This window comes from Hippoglossus hippoglossus, chromosome 15 (genome assembly GCF_009819705.1).
Source record: "Hippoglossus hippoglossus isolate fHipHip1 chromosome 15, fHipHip1.pri, whole genome shotgun sequence".
In the NCBI taxonomy this organism is placed as follows: Eukaryota; Metazoa; Chordata; class Actinopteri; order Pleuronectiformes; family Pleuronectidae; genus Hippoglossus; species Hippoglossus hippoglossus.
In genome coordinates, this window is record NC_047165.1 from 23806883 (window position 1) to 23820062 (window position 13180).

The 13180-nt window shown below is 42.9% G+C and overlaps 1 protein-coding gene across 12 annotated transcripts in view; it reads left to right on the forward strand.

Moving 5' to 3' along the window:
* Nucleotides 1-13180, forward strand: part of birc6 (baculoviral IAP repeat containing 6) — a 105772-nt gene that overhangs the window by 35352 nt on the left and 57240 nt on the right. For 11 of the 12 annotated variants that reach the window (XM_034608281.1, XM_034608288.1, XM_034608286.1 and 8 more), the window contains 18 exons: nucleotides 411-537; nucleotides 659-769; nucleotides 1613-1871; nucleotides 1990-2561; nucleotides 2882-3057; nucleotides 3167-3263; nucleotides 3596-3790; nucleotides 3909-4109; nucleotides 4315-4594; nucleotides 4681-4937; nucleotides 5322-5430; nucleotides 5678-5914; nucleotides 6985-7834; nucleotides 8089-8232; nucleotides 9924-10053; nucleotides 11244-11375; nucleotides 12276-12437; nucleotides 12576-12749. In XM_034608281.1, coding sequence (XP_034464172.1) covers nucleotides 411-537; nucleotides 659-769; nucleotides 1613-1871; nucleotides 1990-2561; nucleotides 2882-3057; nucleotides 3167-3263; nucleotides 3596-3790; nucleotides 3909-4109; nucleotides 4315-4594; nucleotides 4681-4937; nucleotides 5322-5430; nucleotides 5678-5914; nucleotides 6985-7834; nucleotides 8089-8232; nucleotides 9924-10053; nucleotides 11244-11375; nucleotides 12276-12437; nucleotides 12576-12749 — 4213 coding nt within the window. The remainder of the gene's footprint in view (nucleotides 1-410; nucleotides 538-658; nucleotides 770-1612; nucleotides 1872-1989; nucleotides 2562-2881; nucleotides 3058-3166; nucleotides 3264-3595; nucleotides 3791-3908; nucleotides 4110-4314; nucleotides 4595-4680; nucleotides 4938-5321; nucleotides 5431-5677; nucleotides 5915-6984; nucleotides 7835-8088; nucleotides 8233-9923; nucleotides 10054-11243; nucleotides 11376-12275; nucleotides 12438-12575; nucleotides 12750-13180) is intronic. The other variant, XM_034608291.1, reaches the window with a different exon arrangement.

Below are 13180 nucleotides of genomic sequence, written 5' to 3' on the forward strand. Positions count from 1 at the left end.
TATACATTGATATGTTGTGCTGAGTGGAAGCGTTGAAAATCATATCATTGTGCAAAGGGGCTTTCATTTAGCTTTTTTGGAACTTGTCAACAGAAAAAAAGACTAATGTCAAAATGAAAAAACGTATTAGTGCTAGGACATCTGGATCTTAAGTTTTCAAAGAAAAAAGCTGAGCAATCCGCCCCACTCACAGCCCCTCCCCATTTCCTGTGTTGCAGAAAAACTGATTTAATTAGAAACAGCTTCATTCAGTTTTTACCTGTTTTAACGGAGACACAGTGTCCTGAGTCATCACAACCAACTTTACACTGGAGTTTAGAGAATGAATGACTTTGACATCTATGTAGAATACCTTGTAAACCTAATTAACAAGTCAACAAAACTTTTGAAACCCTTTTCTTCTCCCTCAGTTGGAGTCACTGCTGCAGCTGTGGTTGACGCTCAGTCTAAACACTTGCTCGGGTAACAGTGAAGAGAGCGGCTCGGACATCTTTATGTTCAACGCCAGCCGAGTGCCCACCATCCCGCTCAACCAAGGTCAGGACTCACCCACACACTCTTTCCTCACATACTGTACCTGTGATGTGGAGCTGTAGAAGCTGAGTTTATTACATTGCCTCACATTGTATTGTTTCTGTGTGTATCTGTGTCTGTCCAGCATCTATCAGCAGTTTCCTAACCGTGCTGGCGTGGTACCCCAACACCTCCCTGAGAACCTGGTGTCTGGTGCTGCACTCTCTCACTCTTATGACCAACATGTCAGTCTGCGGTCAGTACCACACATCCACTTGTTTCCTTCTATGTGTCTTCAACAAAGTTGTAGAGCTCAGTCAAGACAAATCTTCAGTCGCCCTCTCAAAGAGACACTTTTTCTTAAGTGCGAGAGCTTAGTTATTATGTCTGATCAGTCGAGCGTCTGTGAAATAAAATGTTCATTAATTTAGTCGACATGAGAGAAAGTTACAGATTAAAATGATATAATGAAATATTACAGGAATAGAAGAGCTGAAATGCTTTGTGAATTATGCTTCACCAAATTAGATCTGACACGTCCATTATTAGTAATTTGTCCTAACTCATCCATTTAGGAGCTTCATTTAGCCTTAACACAAATCAGGGATACAGCCGCAGAGTCACATTATTCGTATTAAATTAGACTCTCCTATAATACAGCTCATGTTTTTCATTATTCAAATCTTTTTTGGATGTGAAAGCATCCTTGAATGTTCCATCTAGTTGATGAGCAAAATGCCCCCTGCTCAAACATTCATTACCACAGTAACTTTGACCAGACCAGAACAACCGTGATGGATTACTAATGTCGAGACACATTTAATGTTTCTGCAAGGTGACTTCCAATGTGCAATAAATTAATTGGAAAACAAATCCTTTATGAAAGATCAGCATTTAATCCACACACACTTTGTGCTTGCTGATAAAAGTAGTCGGTAGTCGTAAGAGAAGAAAATGTAGGAGGTGAAAGTCAAAGGATCGGAATATGTTAATGTTTCTGTACAAGACAGTATAACTTAGATTAATGTATACTATGTTTTTTACTTTGTATATCGCTGGTGTTTAGTGATTTGTATAAAACGTGTGTTTGAACTTCCAGCCTCCAGCAATGGGATGACTTCTCAGGAAAGCACAGCTCAGCAGATGGTGTCTGATCCCACCCTGGTTCATGTCCTGGTGCGCTTCCTGTCCGGCAGCAGCACCAACGGGACGAGCCAGCACACCTCTCAGGTGGGACCCACCGCCACCCAGGCCATGCACGAATTTTTAAGCCGCCTGCAGGTCCACCTGTCCTCCACCTGTCCGCAGATGTTCAGTGAATTCCTGCTCAAGCTCATGCACATCCTGTCTACTGAGAGGTAGGCTTTCATTTTTGGGGGAAATTTAGCAATGCTGCTGCTTCAATGTTATAAGCACATTCAGTCATTTTGACTAATAGTGGTCTTTGGGAACTAATGGATCATCTTAATCCTTCAGGGGTCCTTTCCAGTCAGGCCAGGGTCCGCTGGATGCCCAGGTGAAGCTGCTGGAGTTCACTTTAGAGCAAAACTTCGAGGTGGTGTCAGTGGCCACCATCTCCTCTGTCATTGAGTCCATCACATTTTTGGTTCATCACTACATCACCTGCTCTGATAAGGTGGTTTCCCGCAGCGGCTCAGACAGCTCTGTGGGTGCCCGCGCTTGTTTTGGTGGTCTGTTTGCCAACATCATCCGCCCCGGAGATGCAAAGGCTGTCTGTGGAGAGACCAGCCGAGACCAGCTGATGTTCGACCTCCTCAAGCTGGTCAACGTGTTGGTTCAGCTGCCTCTGTCTGGAGACCGAGAGTTCAGTGGGCGGCTGCCGCCGGCTTGCAGCGGAGCTGCTGACAGCAGCGTGTCAGATGAGGAGAAGGTCTGTGGCAGTAAAGAAAGCGTGAGTGGTGGATCCTCGTCCAGTCAGGGTCCTCCTGCCGGTGTGGCAGACCTGGTGCTAGCCAATCAGCAGATAATGAGCCAGATCTTGTCAGCGCTGGGCCAGTGCAACAGCAGTGCCATGGCCATGATCATAGGTAAGACAAACCCTTTAGGAGAGTCATAAGTTACACAGCAATACTGAGCATTAATCTCTGAGTGTATTGAATTGAGCAACTTATTGCTTATCAATTCAAAAAGGATGAATTTTGTTATTTCTACACACCTTTCTTTAACCTCTGCATAACCTGCAGTACATTCAGAAGCAGGATTATGCAGGTGTTGGGGTCAGTCGATAAATAATGACAATTAATTTGTCGATATTTGATGGAACCAGTGAACAAAAGACAAAAATCTGACACCAGGAAGATAAAAGTTTTTGTTCTGATGCCAGCTGACTGTCCTCTCTGGTCTCCAGGAGCCAGTGGTCTCCATCTGACCAAACATGAAAACTTCCATGGGGGTCTGGATGCAATCTCAGTGGGTGACGGCCTCTTCACTATCCTCACCACCCTCAGTAAGAGGGCCACCTCAGTCCAGGTCATGTTACAGCCCATCCTCACGTACATGGCCTGTGGCTACATGGGCAGACAGGTAAGCGTCAAACTGATGTGTTTGGGCATTGATAATTTGATACTAAAATACTTCTTGAATAAATGCAACAAGTAGCCCAGTGCCATATCTGTGTACATGTGTTTTGTAGGGGTCTCTTTCCACATGTCAGCTGTCGGAGCCTCTTCTGTGGTTCATCCTCCGAGTGTTGGACACCAGCGAGGCTCTCAAGGCCTTCCATGATATGGGTATGTGAATATATATATAACACCTCATTGTGCTATTTTACTCAGCTTTACTTACCCAAACCTTTTAAATGATTTTACTATTATTGGGGCCGTAGTTCTACCAAGCCATACCAAGAACAGTATTTTTGCACTGCACTGCTTAGCACAGTAGCGTTTACCTGATCCGTTAATGGAGATCTTATGCTAACTGTGATAAACACATTTCTTATTTTCTTCACAAACCAGTCAAATGGAAAAACTTTTAGTCCAAGCGACAAAAGTTGAACTTAATTAATATGAAGACTTTTTGAAACCTTGAATGTTAAGTGAACAAATCTTTTTTCCCTAACCAGGTGGTGTGCAGTTGATCTGCAACAACATGGTGACCAGCACCCGGGCTATAGTGAACACAGCACGCAGCATGGTGTCCACCATCATGAAGTTCTTGGACTCAGGCCCTGGAAAGGCAGCGGATGGCAACCTCAAAGCCAGAGTGATGACCTCAGAGCCAGACAACGCAGAGGGACTCCACAACTTTGCCCCTTTAGGTGCCTTTCAGTTACATGCAGCTCAGTCTGTTACATTCACTGGGATGATATTTTTGCAAAAATAAACCAAACAAACTTGCACAAACTCTTTTCTAATTGTACATTTGTCGCTTCATAGGCACGATCACATCCAGCAGCCCCACAGCGCAGCCAGCTGAGGTCCTCCTTCAGGCCACGCCACCGCACCGCCGGGCCCGCTCAGCAGCCTGGTCCTACATTTTCTTGCCAGAGGAGGCGTGGTGTGACCTCACCATTCACCTTCCTGCTGCTGTGCTGCTGAAGGAGCTCCACATCCAGCCACACCTCGCTTCACTAGCCAGTGAGTGACGACGGATATACACATTTTTACAACTCCCGCATTTCTCCTGTTTTTACTGAAATTTCAGCAGCTTCCATTTCATAATCTTAAATGGCACCATTGTGATTTTACTGTATCATTACTGTATCTTTTGAAAAGTGTATTTTCACCTCACCTGGATGAAAACTCATCTGTCATTCCTTGTGTAATTGTCTTTACCACACAGCCTGCCCATCCTCAGTCTCAGTAGAGATCAGCGCTGATGGGGTCAACATGTTGCCCCTCTCGACACCAGTCGTCACCAGCGGCCTGACGTACATAAAGATACAGCTGGTGAAGGCGGAGGTTGCCTCTGCCGTTTGCCTGAGGCTGCACCGGCCTCGGGATGCCAACACCCTGGGTCTGTCTCAGATTAAACTCTTGGGCCTGACAGCGTTTGGTAACACTTCATCTGCAACTGTCAACAACCCCTTCCTGCCTTCTGAGGACCAGGTCTCCAAAACAAGGTACAATGACCCGATCCTGGTTTGAGATTATATCCATGTGGACGAGGTGTGGGTATCATTCTAACCTTTCCCCTTTTCCTGTACAGCATTGGATGGCTGCGTCTGCTCCACCACTGCCTGACGCATGTCAGCGACCTAGAGGCCATGATGGCCAGTGCTGCAGCCCCCACCGCTAACCTGCTGCAGACTTGCGCAGCACTACTCATGTCACCTTACTGTGGCATGCACTCGCCCAACATCGAGGCCGTCCTAGTCAAGATCGGCCTGCAGTCGACGCGCATCGGACTCAAACTCATTGACATTCTGCTGAGGAACTGTGCTGCCTCTGGCACAGACCCAGGCAGTAAGTCACACACCGTTTTAATCCACAGTACCTTTAAAAACAGTCAAAAAATCTTAATCTATCTGAATAAATGCTGTAAATATGTGTTTAGATTAGGCTGATAGGTTTTGAAAGACTTGGATGCTTTGGCCCTCTAGTTAGTACAAGTGTTTTTGTGCTGCTTCATTTGATCAATTTGCTCACCATGATTATGCTTACATTGGTTGTACTTTTCATGAAATTGTAAATACCCCACCCCAAACACAAGGAAAGTACCATGAGCAAAAACCTATAGATCAATGTTGAAAAATGATTTAAAACTTGTCTGTTGAATTTAGTTCAAAAGGGTTAAAAAATAATTATCTATCATAAACACCATCCCTATCTTTGCTCCTCTCTTTGTAGATTTGAACAGCCCTCTGCTGTTTGGGCGACTAAACGGTCTCTCCTCAGACTCCACCATCGATATTCTGTACCAGCTTGGCACCACACAGGACCCAGGAACCAAAGACAGGTACATCCACATTTTGTTTTTATCTTGACTCAAATGTCCTCAATCTTCCCTCATTGCGAAGAACAAGCAATGAGAAACTGTTTTCTGTCAAGGTTATATTCCAGACAGACTTATAGGCTAACAGTAAAAAGTGTCCTTACACATATTTTACTGTCACGTGTTTGTAAGGTGCTAAGTAAAAAAATACAAAAATGTATCCTTGTTATGAGTTATTTATCCAAGCTTGCTCTGAATCTAAACCCCCCAGGATCGAGGCTCTCCTTCAGTGGGTTCATGACTCTTCACGGGTGGCAGCCCACAAGATGAGCAGCCCCATGGGATACACTGGGGCCGGCGCTGGCTCTTCCTCTGCTTCTCTGAGAGAGTACGGCCTCCTCATGCCTTCACCCTCTCACCTCCACTGTGTGGCAGCCATCCTGTGGCACAGCTACGAGCTGCCTGTTGACTATGACCTACCTGCACTGCTCAACAGAGAGCTCTTTGAGTAAGTATATACATACATGTGCATATTATATATTTAGAGAGAGTATAAACATGTAAATTTAGTCTGTATACATGAAATCAGAATCTGAGCTGTTACACATTCACCACATTATTTTATGTTCACTAAGAAAATTGTTGTTTTTAGAAAATTTGATCCAGGAAGCATTTAAGTTCAAACTGATGAAGAATGTGGCCACATGCGTCGCAGACCACTGTGGTTTCATGTCTTAATAAACACAAGTTATAGATAAGACAATCTTACAATGTTGTAACATTTCAATAAGATTTTCAATACAAGTAAAGTCTAAGTGAAATATTCAAATTCAACATTGAGCACCAGCGCAGCACAAGGTTAAATATGCCCACACAGAGATTAATTGTGCGTCTTGTTCGACTTTGTAAAGAGTGATATAATTAATGCATCATTTATCATCTCTTAAGCACAATGAATTAAATGAAATCAGCAGAATAAAAAACAGGATGCACTATTTAAAGCAATTGAATGTGGTTGAGGAGGAATGAGCAGAGCTCACCTAAAAGCAATCGTTCATCTTCGAGGTACAATAAATATGCCTATAAATGTCTTTGGCAATTAGCCCAGCCGTTGCTGAGGCTGAGGACGGATTGAATGACTTTGTCAAATGTACTGTAGGGCAAATAGTAAGGCCGGCCTGTAATTCTAAGCATGTTTCAAGGTTAGACTTTAATATCAACTTTGTGATAATGTTAATATTGTTTGGAGTTTTTATTAGTTCATATTACAGCTTTAGTATATCAACACAGAGGTTAAAAATGTGAATTCCCAGTACTTAAGTAATTTTTGAGGGAGAAAGGAGTAAATATTGTACTTTGGTAAGATCTTAATCCCACAAATTCAATTCAATCCTACTCATGATTTGCAGTTAATTTATATTACACAAATAGGAGGATGTTTAAATCTCACATCCCTACTTATCATGAACATGTATTGATGTGCATAGAGTTTATCAACTTTGATGATGCAGCCCTTAAAAGCTGAATTTCATAAATTCCTGTTTGTTTATTGATTCAATTTATTGCCCTTCCCTCCAGGCTGCTGTATAATTGGTCCATGTCGTTGCCATGCAACATTGTGTTGAAAAAGGCAGTGGACAGCCTGCTGTGCTCCATGTGTCACATACACCCCAGCTACTTCTCTTTGCTGATGTCCTGGATGGGGGTCGTCTCAGTGTCCAACGCCAGCCACTCTCAGGCCCAGCACTGCCGTCTCTCCATGACCGACGACGGCAAAAAGCAGCATGATGCCAATACCAATGCCTCAGGACTTACTGATGATTCCAAGCACGCAAGATGCCCCACGAATCTGTCCGAGTCCCAGTTAACCACACTGGCAGCCGCCTCCCAGTCTCCAGGAGCCATAGAGCAGCTGCTGGACTCAGGCTTACCCTCGCTGCTGGTTCGCAGCCTGGCCCAGTTCTGCGTCGGCCTCTTGGCTAGTGCCGACCTCCCTTTGCCTGCTGCTCAGTCCGAGCGAAGACACCAGCACAACTACCACTCATCCTCACACAGTCGGCCACCTCTGGCTCCAGAGCTGGTCGCGCCGGTGCTGCGCTTCCTCATAGAAGTAGGCAACAGTCACGCCATGAAAGACTGGTTAGGTGGTCCTGAAGTCAACCCTCTGTGGACGGCGCTGCTTTTCCTGCTGTGCCATTCCAGTGCCAGTGCTGGTGCCAATGCGAGTTGTCAGTCTCTGCGCTCAGGGTCTGCAGCAGCTCCACCTCCACCCCAGCCTCAGCTTTCAGGGTCACGCTACTCTCTGGCATCTTCTGGGCAAGCTGGAGGGCTCACCACCCAGCAGAGGACAGCTCTTGAGAATGCCACTGTGGCCTTCTTTCTCCAGTGTATCTCCTGCCACCCGAACAACCAGCGGCTCATGGCACAGGTCTCCTCCTTCATGCCATCACTCGCTTTATTTAAGACACTAGAAATTGAGATTTGACATCTTAGATATATATTTTCTGACTTGTTTATAACCCAAAGCAGCCATAGACTATAGCTATATTAATTACTGTTAGTCTTGTATTAATATTTGTGTGCTAATATTTTAATCATGTAGAAACCATGTACAATACATTTTTTCATTGAGGTGTATTCATCAGTCTCAGTAATAATTTGAAGACTGTTTTCTGGCTGCAGGTTCTCTGTGAGCTCTTCCAGTCTGCACCCCAGCGAGGCAACGTGCCGATCTCTGGAAACATCTCAGGCTTCATTCGACGGCTTTTCCTGCAGCTCATGCTTGAGGACGAGAAGGTCACAGTCTTCCTACAGTCTCCCTGTCCGGTTGGTTCATTTTCTCTCTTCTTCTCCTTCTCAGATTAGAAAGAAATGCCAGTTGGACTCCCAAAGAATAAATCTATTTTCTTTTCATTTGCACATCACGACAGGGATTGTGTGTTGGATTTGAGTGATACAAAAACGCAGACAACCTATAACTCAATGTGCCTGAGTGCCTTCTGTGTAGACACATGGAGCATCAGAGCTAATACTGCTGCTCTGCTAACTTGGTGCTCCTGATTTGCATTCTGTTTAAACATGGTGTTAGTCTTGTGTTCTTTATTATTGGGAACCCATTTATAAAGACTGCGTTTACAAATCTTTTTGTTTGATGCTCCAATTAACAAGATGTGTTATTTTATGCATCTTCAGACAATCGCTATACCACCCTCAGTGTCCTCATAAAAGTGAGGAGATGTTGGCTATAATGAACAATGCAATCCCAAAGCAATCGTTAAAAAGCAGTTCCTCTTCTCTCTAATCTCCCCACCTTTCTAACGGTTTCATCATGGCATGAATCACTGAAAATTGTGTTATTTATTTAAAACAGGGTAGCTCGGATATAACATAAACCTCTTAGTGTTGCATCATTTAATATGGAAACAATGTAAAATGTGTAAACGGTGTGTTGTACTACGAACTACTTAAGGAAAATTTGAGGAGATGTGATATAATACGGGATAATACTCTTTTCCAAATGCATAACATCCAGATGGGAAAATTAGGTTATATGATATCATACATTCTGGGCTTTGTCACATAACTTGCATGAAAAGGAGTGCCTAAGAATACGGCACAAACAGTTAGTGTAGTACTAAGTGTAAATGACTGATGTAGTATTCAGCTGTGACCACAAGGGGACACTGCAGCAGTATGAAGCAGGGGCCTCCCTCCCTAAACAGTGGTCCACTCAGACTGAAATGGCCATGGTATTTTATATCGATTTTTACTCTACTGAGAGTATTACTCTGTGACCCCCTCCTCCTACAGCCTCTCCATGAGGTCAGAATTTTCACAAGTGCACAAGAAAATCTGATCAAACGTTTTAGTCTCTCTAGATATGATAGTGTCAGTCTCAGGGTCAGTTGGTTGTCCAGCGCTCTGTCCACCACTGCAGTCCAAACTGGAATATCTGTTATTGGACTAAAAGCATTTATTGTCCTTCCTTTGACCCCTTGAGTTTCCAGACATTTGTAGTTCTCTTTACATCTAGTTCCTTCATCAGGTGAAGATTTCCATTTGTCCAGTACTTTATGACCACTTACCTGCAAATATTATTCCCATCAACAGCCTGAACTTGGTTGGTGGACATGGTAAAAATTATACCTGTTGAATAAAAGCATGTTAGCATTTAGTTCATTGCAAACACAGGCACATACATGCTGGAAATCCCAAGATCCACAGCTTTTCCAGAGGAAAGGTTTCTGATTTTGCAGTGAAATCCAGAGATTAACCAATATTCAGCCCTCATATTTTCATGAGAAAAAACACCACAGTTTAGTCAGAATCTCTCTCAGGAATTTAATAGCATACACATATTAAAACCTTTTCAAAAACAATAGAAAGGTCCATATCTGATGAGAAAAGGACCTATATTGACCATATATTCACACAATGGTTTTACCTTCAGCACACAAAGTTCCTGGAGCTCATCATTATGTTTGAGAAATAATTTGTTGTGTATCTTCTGTTTTTAGTTATACAAAGGACGCATCAATGCAACAAGCCACCTGATCCAGCATCCCATGTATGGCGCAGGCCACAAGTACCGCACCCTCCATCTGCCCATCTCCACCACGCTGGCTGAAGTCCTGGACCGGGTGTCTGGTAAGTTTAAGTGAGGAGGGCATGTTGCATATGTGTGTCAAATCACACTCTGGATGTTGAAACTGTGGGAGACACACACCCTCAAAGACAAAAAAACGAGGTATAATCAGAACAGTGGATGTGGAGAATGGTTACAGCCCTAATGTACCATGAGCCAGACTTCGAAACGAAAACAGGTTAAAAAGGAACAGCTCTTGTGTATATTCATACGTCTGTCTAGTAATAAAAATAGTCTTTAATTGATATAAGAACAAATTTGTAGGAACGTTGTTGGGGTGTCTATGTAGTTAAAATACATTATATAACCAACACATTTGTTAGATTTTCTTTTGGGCTATTAATTTGAGAGTCGTCTCTCTCTTTGTATTTCATTTGTTGCTATCCAACTAAGTTCTAACGCCCAAGAAAAGCTCATAATCATCATGCTTAAACATATTCTTGTGTGGTACAATAATGTATGGTTACAGTGCAAACAGGAACTGCTCACAGCAAATGCAATGAATCACTTTACAATGTAGATGCACTGAGATCTTATGAAACGCATAAACAAAAACTGGGCTATGAGCTTAGCTGTGCTCACTGTCTCCATGGCAACATCATACCTCTTGTAGGCATCAGCCACATGGATGGAGAGATGGAGCCCTTATAGGGAATTTGTATCCTATTTGAAAAATGGATGAAAATTTTGAAGATTTTAACTCGTAACACACTCTCCTCTTTCCATCCATATACACATGATAATATTAATTAAGAAACCTATGGGCATACAAGCAATAAAATTCAAAATAACATTTTTCATGTAAAACACACTAGTGTCAACTCGGATCCTGAATCAATGAACCAGTACATTGCTTTACTCGCAAGTCAGAAAGGTTGGATACCATTGTTCTAAGCTGCATTATCACTCTTCCTCTTCCATTCTTTTCCATATTGTAAGTGGATGCAGCAACAAACAACAAAGTTTTGCATTACTACCATAATTCAATTTCTTTTACAATTGACTGCTAAATCATTGAATTTTTAAAAAACGTGTGTGTGAGACAGACGTAACATCTACTGCCGGTGTCTTTATGTAGATTCTAATCTTGCAGATTCTAATAGAAAATCTCTACTCTTTTCAACTCGCAAATTTTTGTTTTTTCAAGGAAAAATAACTCATCTGTCTCATTGTGTCTTCATCATACACACAGACACACCCAGCATTACAGCCAAGCTGATCAACGAGCAGAAGGAGGACAAGGAGAAGAAGAACCACGAGGAGAGGGAGAAGATGAAAGCAGACAGCGGCTTCCAAGACAACTACAGTGTTGTTGTGGCCTCAGGTACTTGGTTCTGTTCCTAACCCTAACCCCCCATTGGCCATTCATTAGCTTATTAGCTAACCCCAGCTGGTTACCATATCTTGTCCAATCTGTACACAGCTATCAAAGGAAAAGGGAAATTGAGTAGATTGTTTACCCACAAATATCCCACAGTAGTGTTTTTTCAGTAGAGTCCTCAGGGGCTGACACCATTGGAAGTGAGGACAAGTGGTGATTTTCAAAAGAAACACAGCTACTTCAAATCACGGTCTAAAGCAGACATGTACTAAGGCTGCACAATTCACCGTGCAAGAATAAAATAAAAAGTAATTGCAATAATAAAAGCCAGATGCTGTGACAGTTGCATTTTGACAAAAGAAGCAGAAATCAAAGCATCCACTTACTTGCTTTTATCAATGAGATTATGTCTCAAGATGTCAGAGGAAAACAGAGGAACTCTACTGATTTATAAATATAAAAAAATCCTATATCTGGGGTTCTGTTGCATCGATATTGATGTTGACCTGAACCAAACCCAAGTCAAATCTTCAGGCTTTGGTCAGGTGAAGGTTGGTTGTGATTTTGTTCCTCCACAACTCCTTCACTTAAAGAGTGCCAAAATTGCACCTGCACAAAGCTCTGTTCTGCATTATGACTGTTTGAACTGTTAGCAACAATGGAGAAAGCAGTGTCCATAGATTTGCAACACCTTTTGCTGACAATCATACAATGTAATATGTTTCATTTGATGCAATCAATAAATCTGATTTATAGATATGTCCTACTGGCACACTTTATCAGCTGTTGGTAGCTTCCAAGATCAATATTTGGATCAAAATCAAAAATGAACCTTGAGTTCTGTGGGCAAGAACAAAATTTGCAGAATCTGGATGTGTCCTTAATGACTGTCTCTGCTATCAGGCTTAAAGTCCCAGTCCAAACGGGCTCTGTCAACCCCTCCCCGACCTCCATCAAGGCGGGGACGTGTGATGAGCGACAAGTTGACTGCTTCATCTGGTGTGGACCCCTCAGCCAAAACCATTAGTGTGCCTGTCTTCCACCTCTACCACAAGCTGCTTCCAGGTACTAAATGTGCAGATGCAAAGTTAACATGCTCACTCAGGTCTGGCAGCAGGGGTTTGGGGTTTGTTCTGTGTTAAACACTCAAATTCAGCAACCATAGCTCTTGTACGAAGTGGATTTTTGTATTTACCCTATCAGGTCAGCCCCTTCCTCCTGAGATGACCCTGGCCCAGCTACTGACGCTCCTGTATGACCGTAAGCAGCCACAGGGATACCAGTCCATCAATTTGACAGTCAAACTGGGCTCCAAGGTCATCTCTGACCCTGGCCTTTCCAAGACGGACTCCTTCAAGAGGCTACGCACTGAAAAAGGTAAAAAAAAAACTTTGTGTTAGGCTCAAATAAGATTTAAGTCAAGTTTTCTTTTTCACATTTCTTTTCAGTTGAGCATGTCACCAAATCTAAAAATATGAATGAGTTTAAAATTTAAACTAAATATTGGCCTAAAGTGTGAACATTGTCGAATTTATCAACATTAAATATCAATGTCATCCTCGGCACAACAAAGGGGGTTTCTGCTTTAGTTGTGCACATACCTTGGTGTTGCTGTCTTTTGTGTACCTGTCATTCAGGTGCACATCACTGCGTCCTTGTTCTCTGGGAAATCACTATATTTAACCCTCAATTGTCTGACAACCCATTATCTGGAGCTACTGCCCAAGATAAGACCTATTTCTGTGCGAAACACTGGGGTCTGTCTCTTCCATGTTTTCCTGATGTTTTTAGTGTTTTGCTGTGGCATT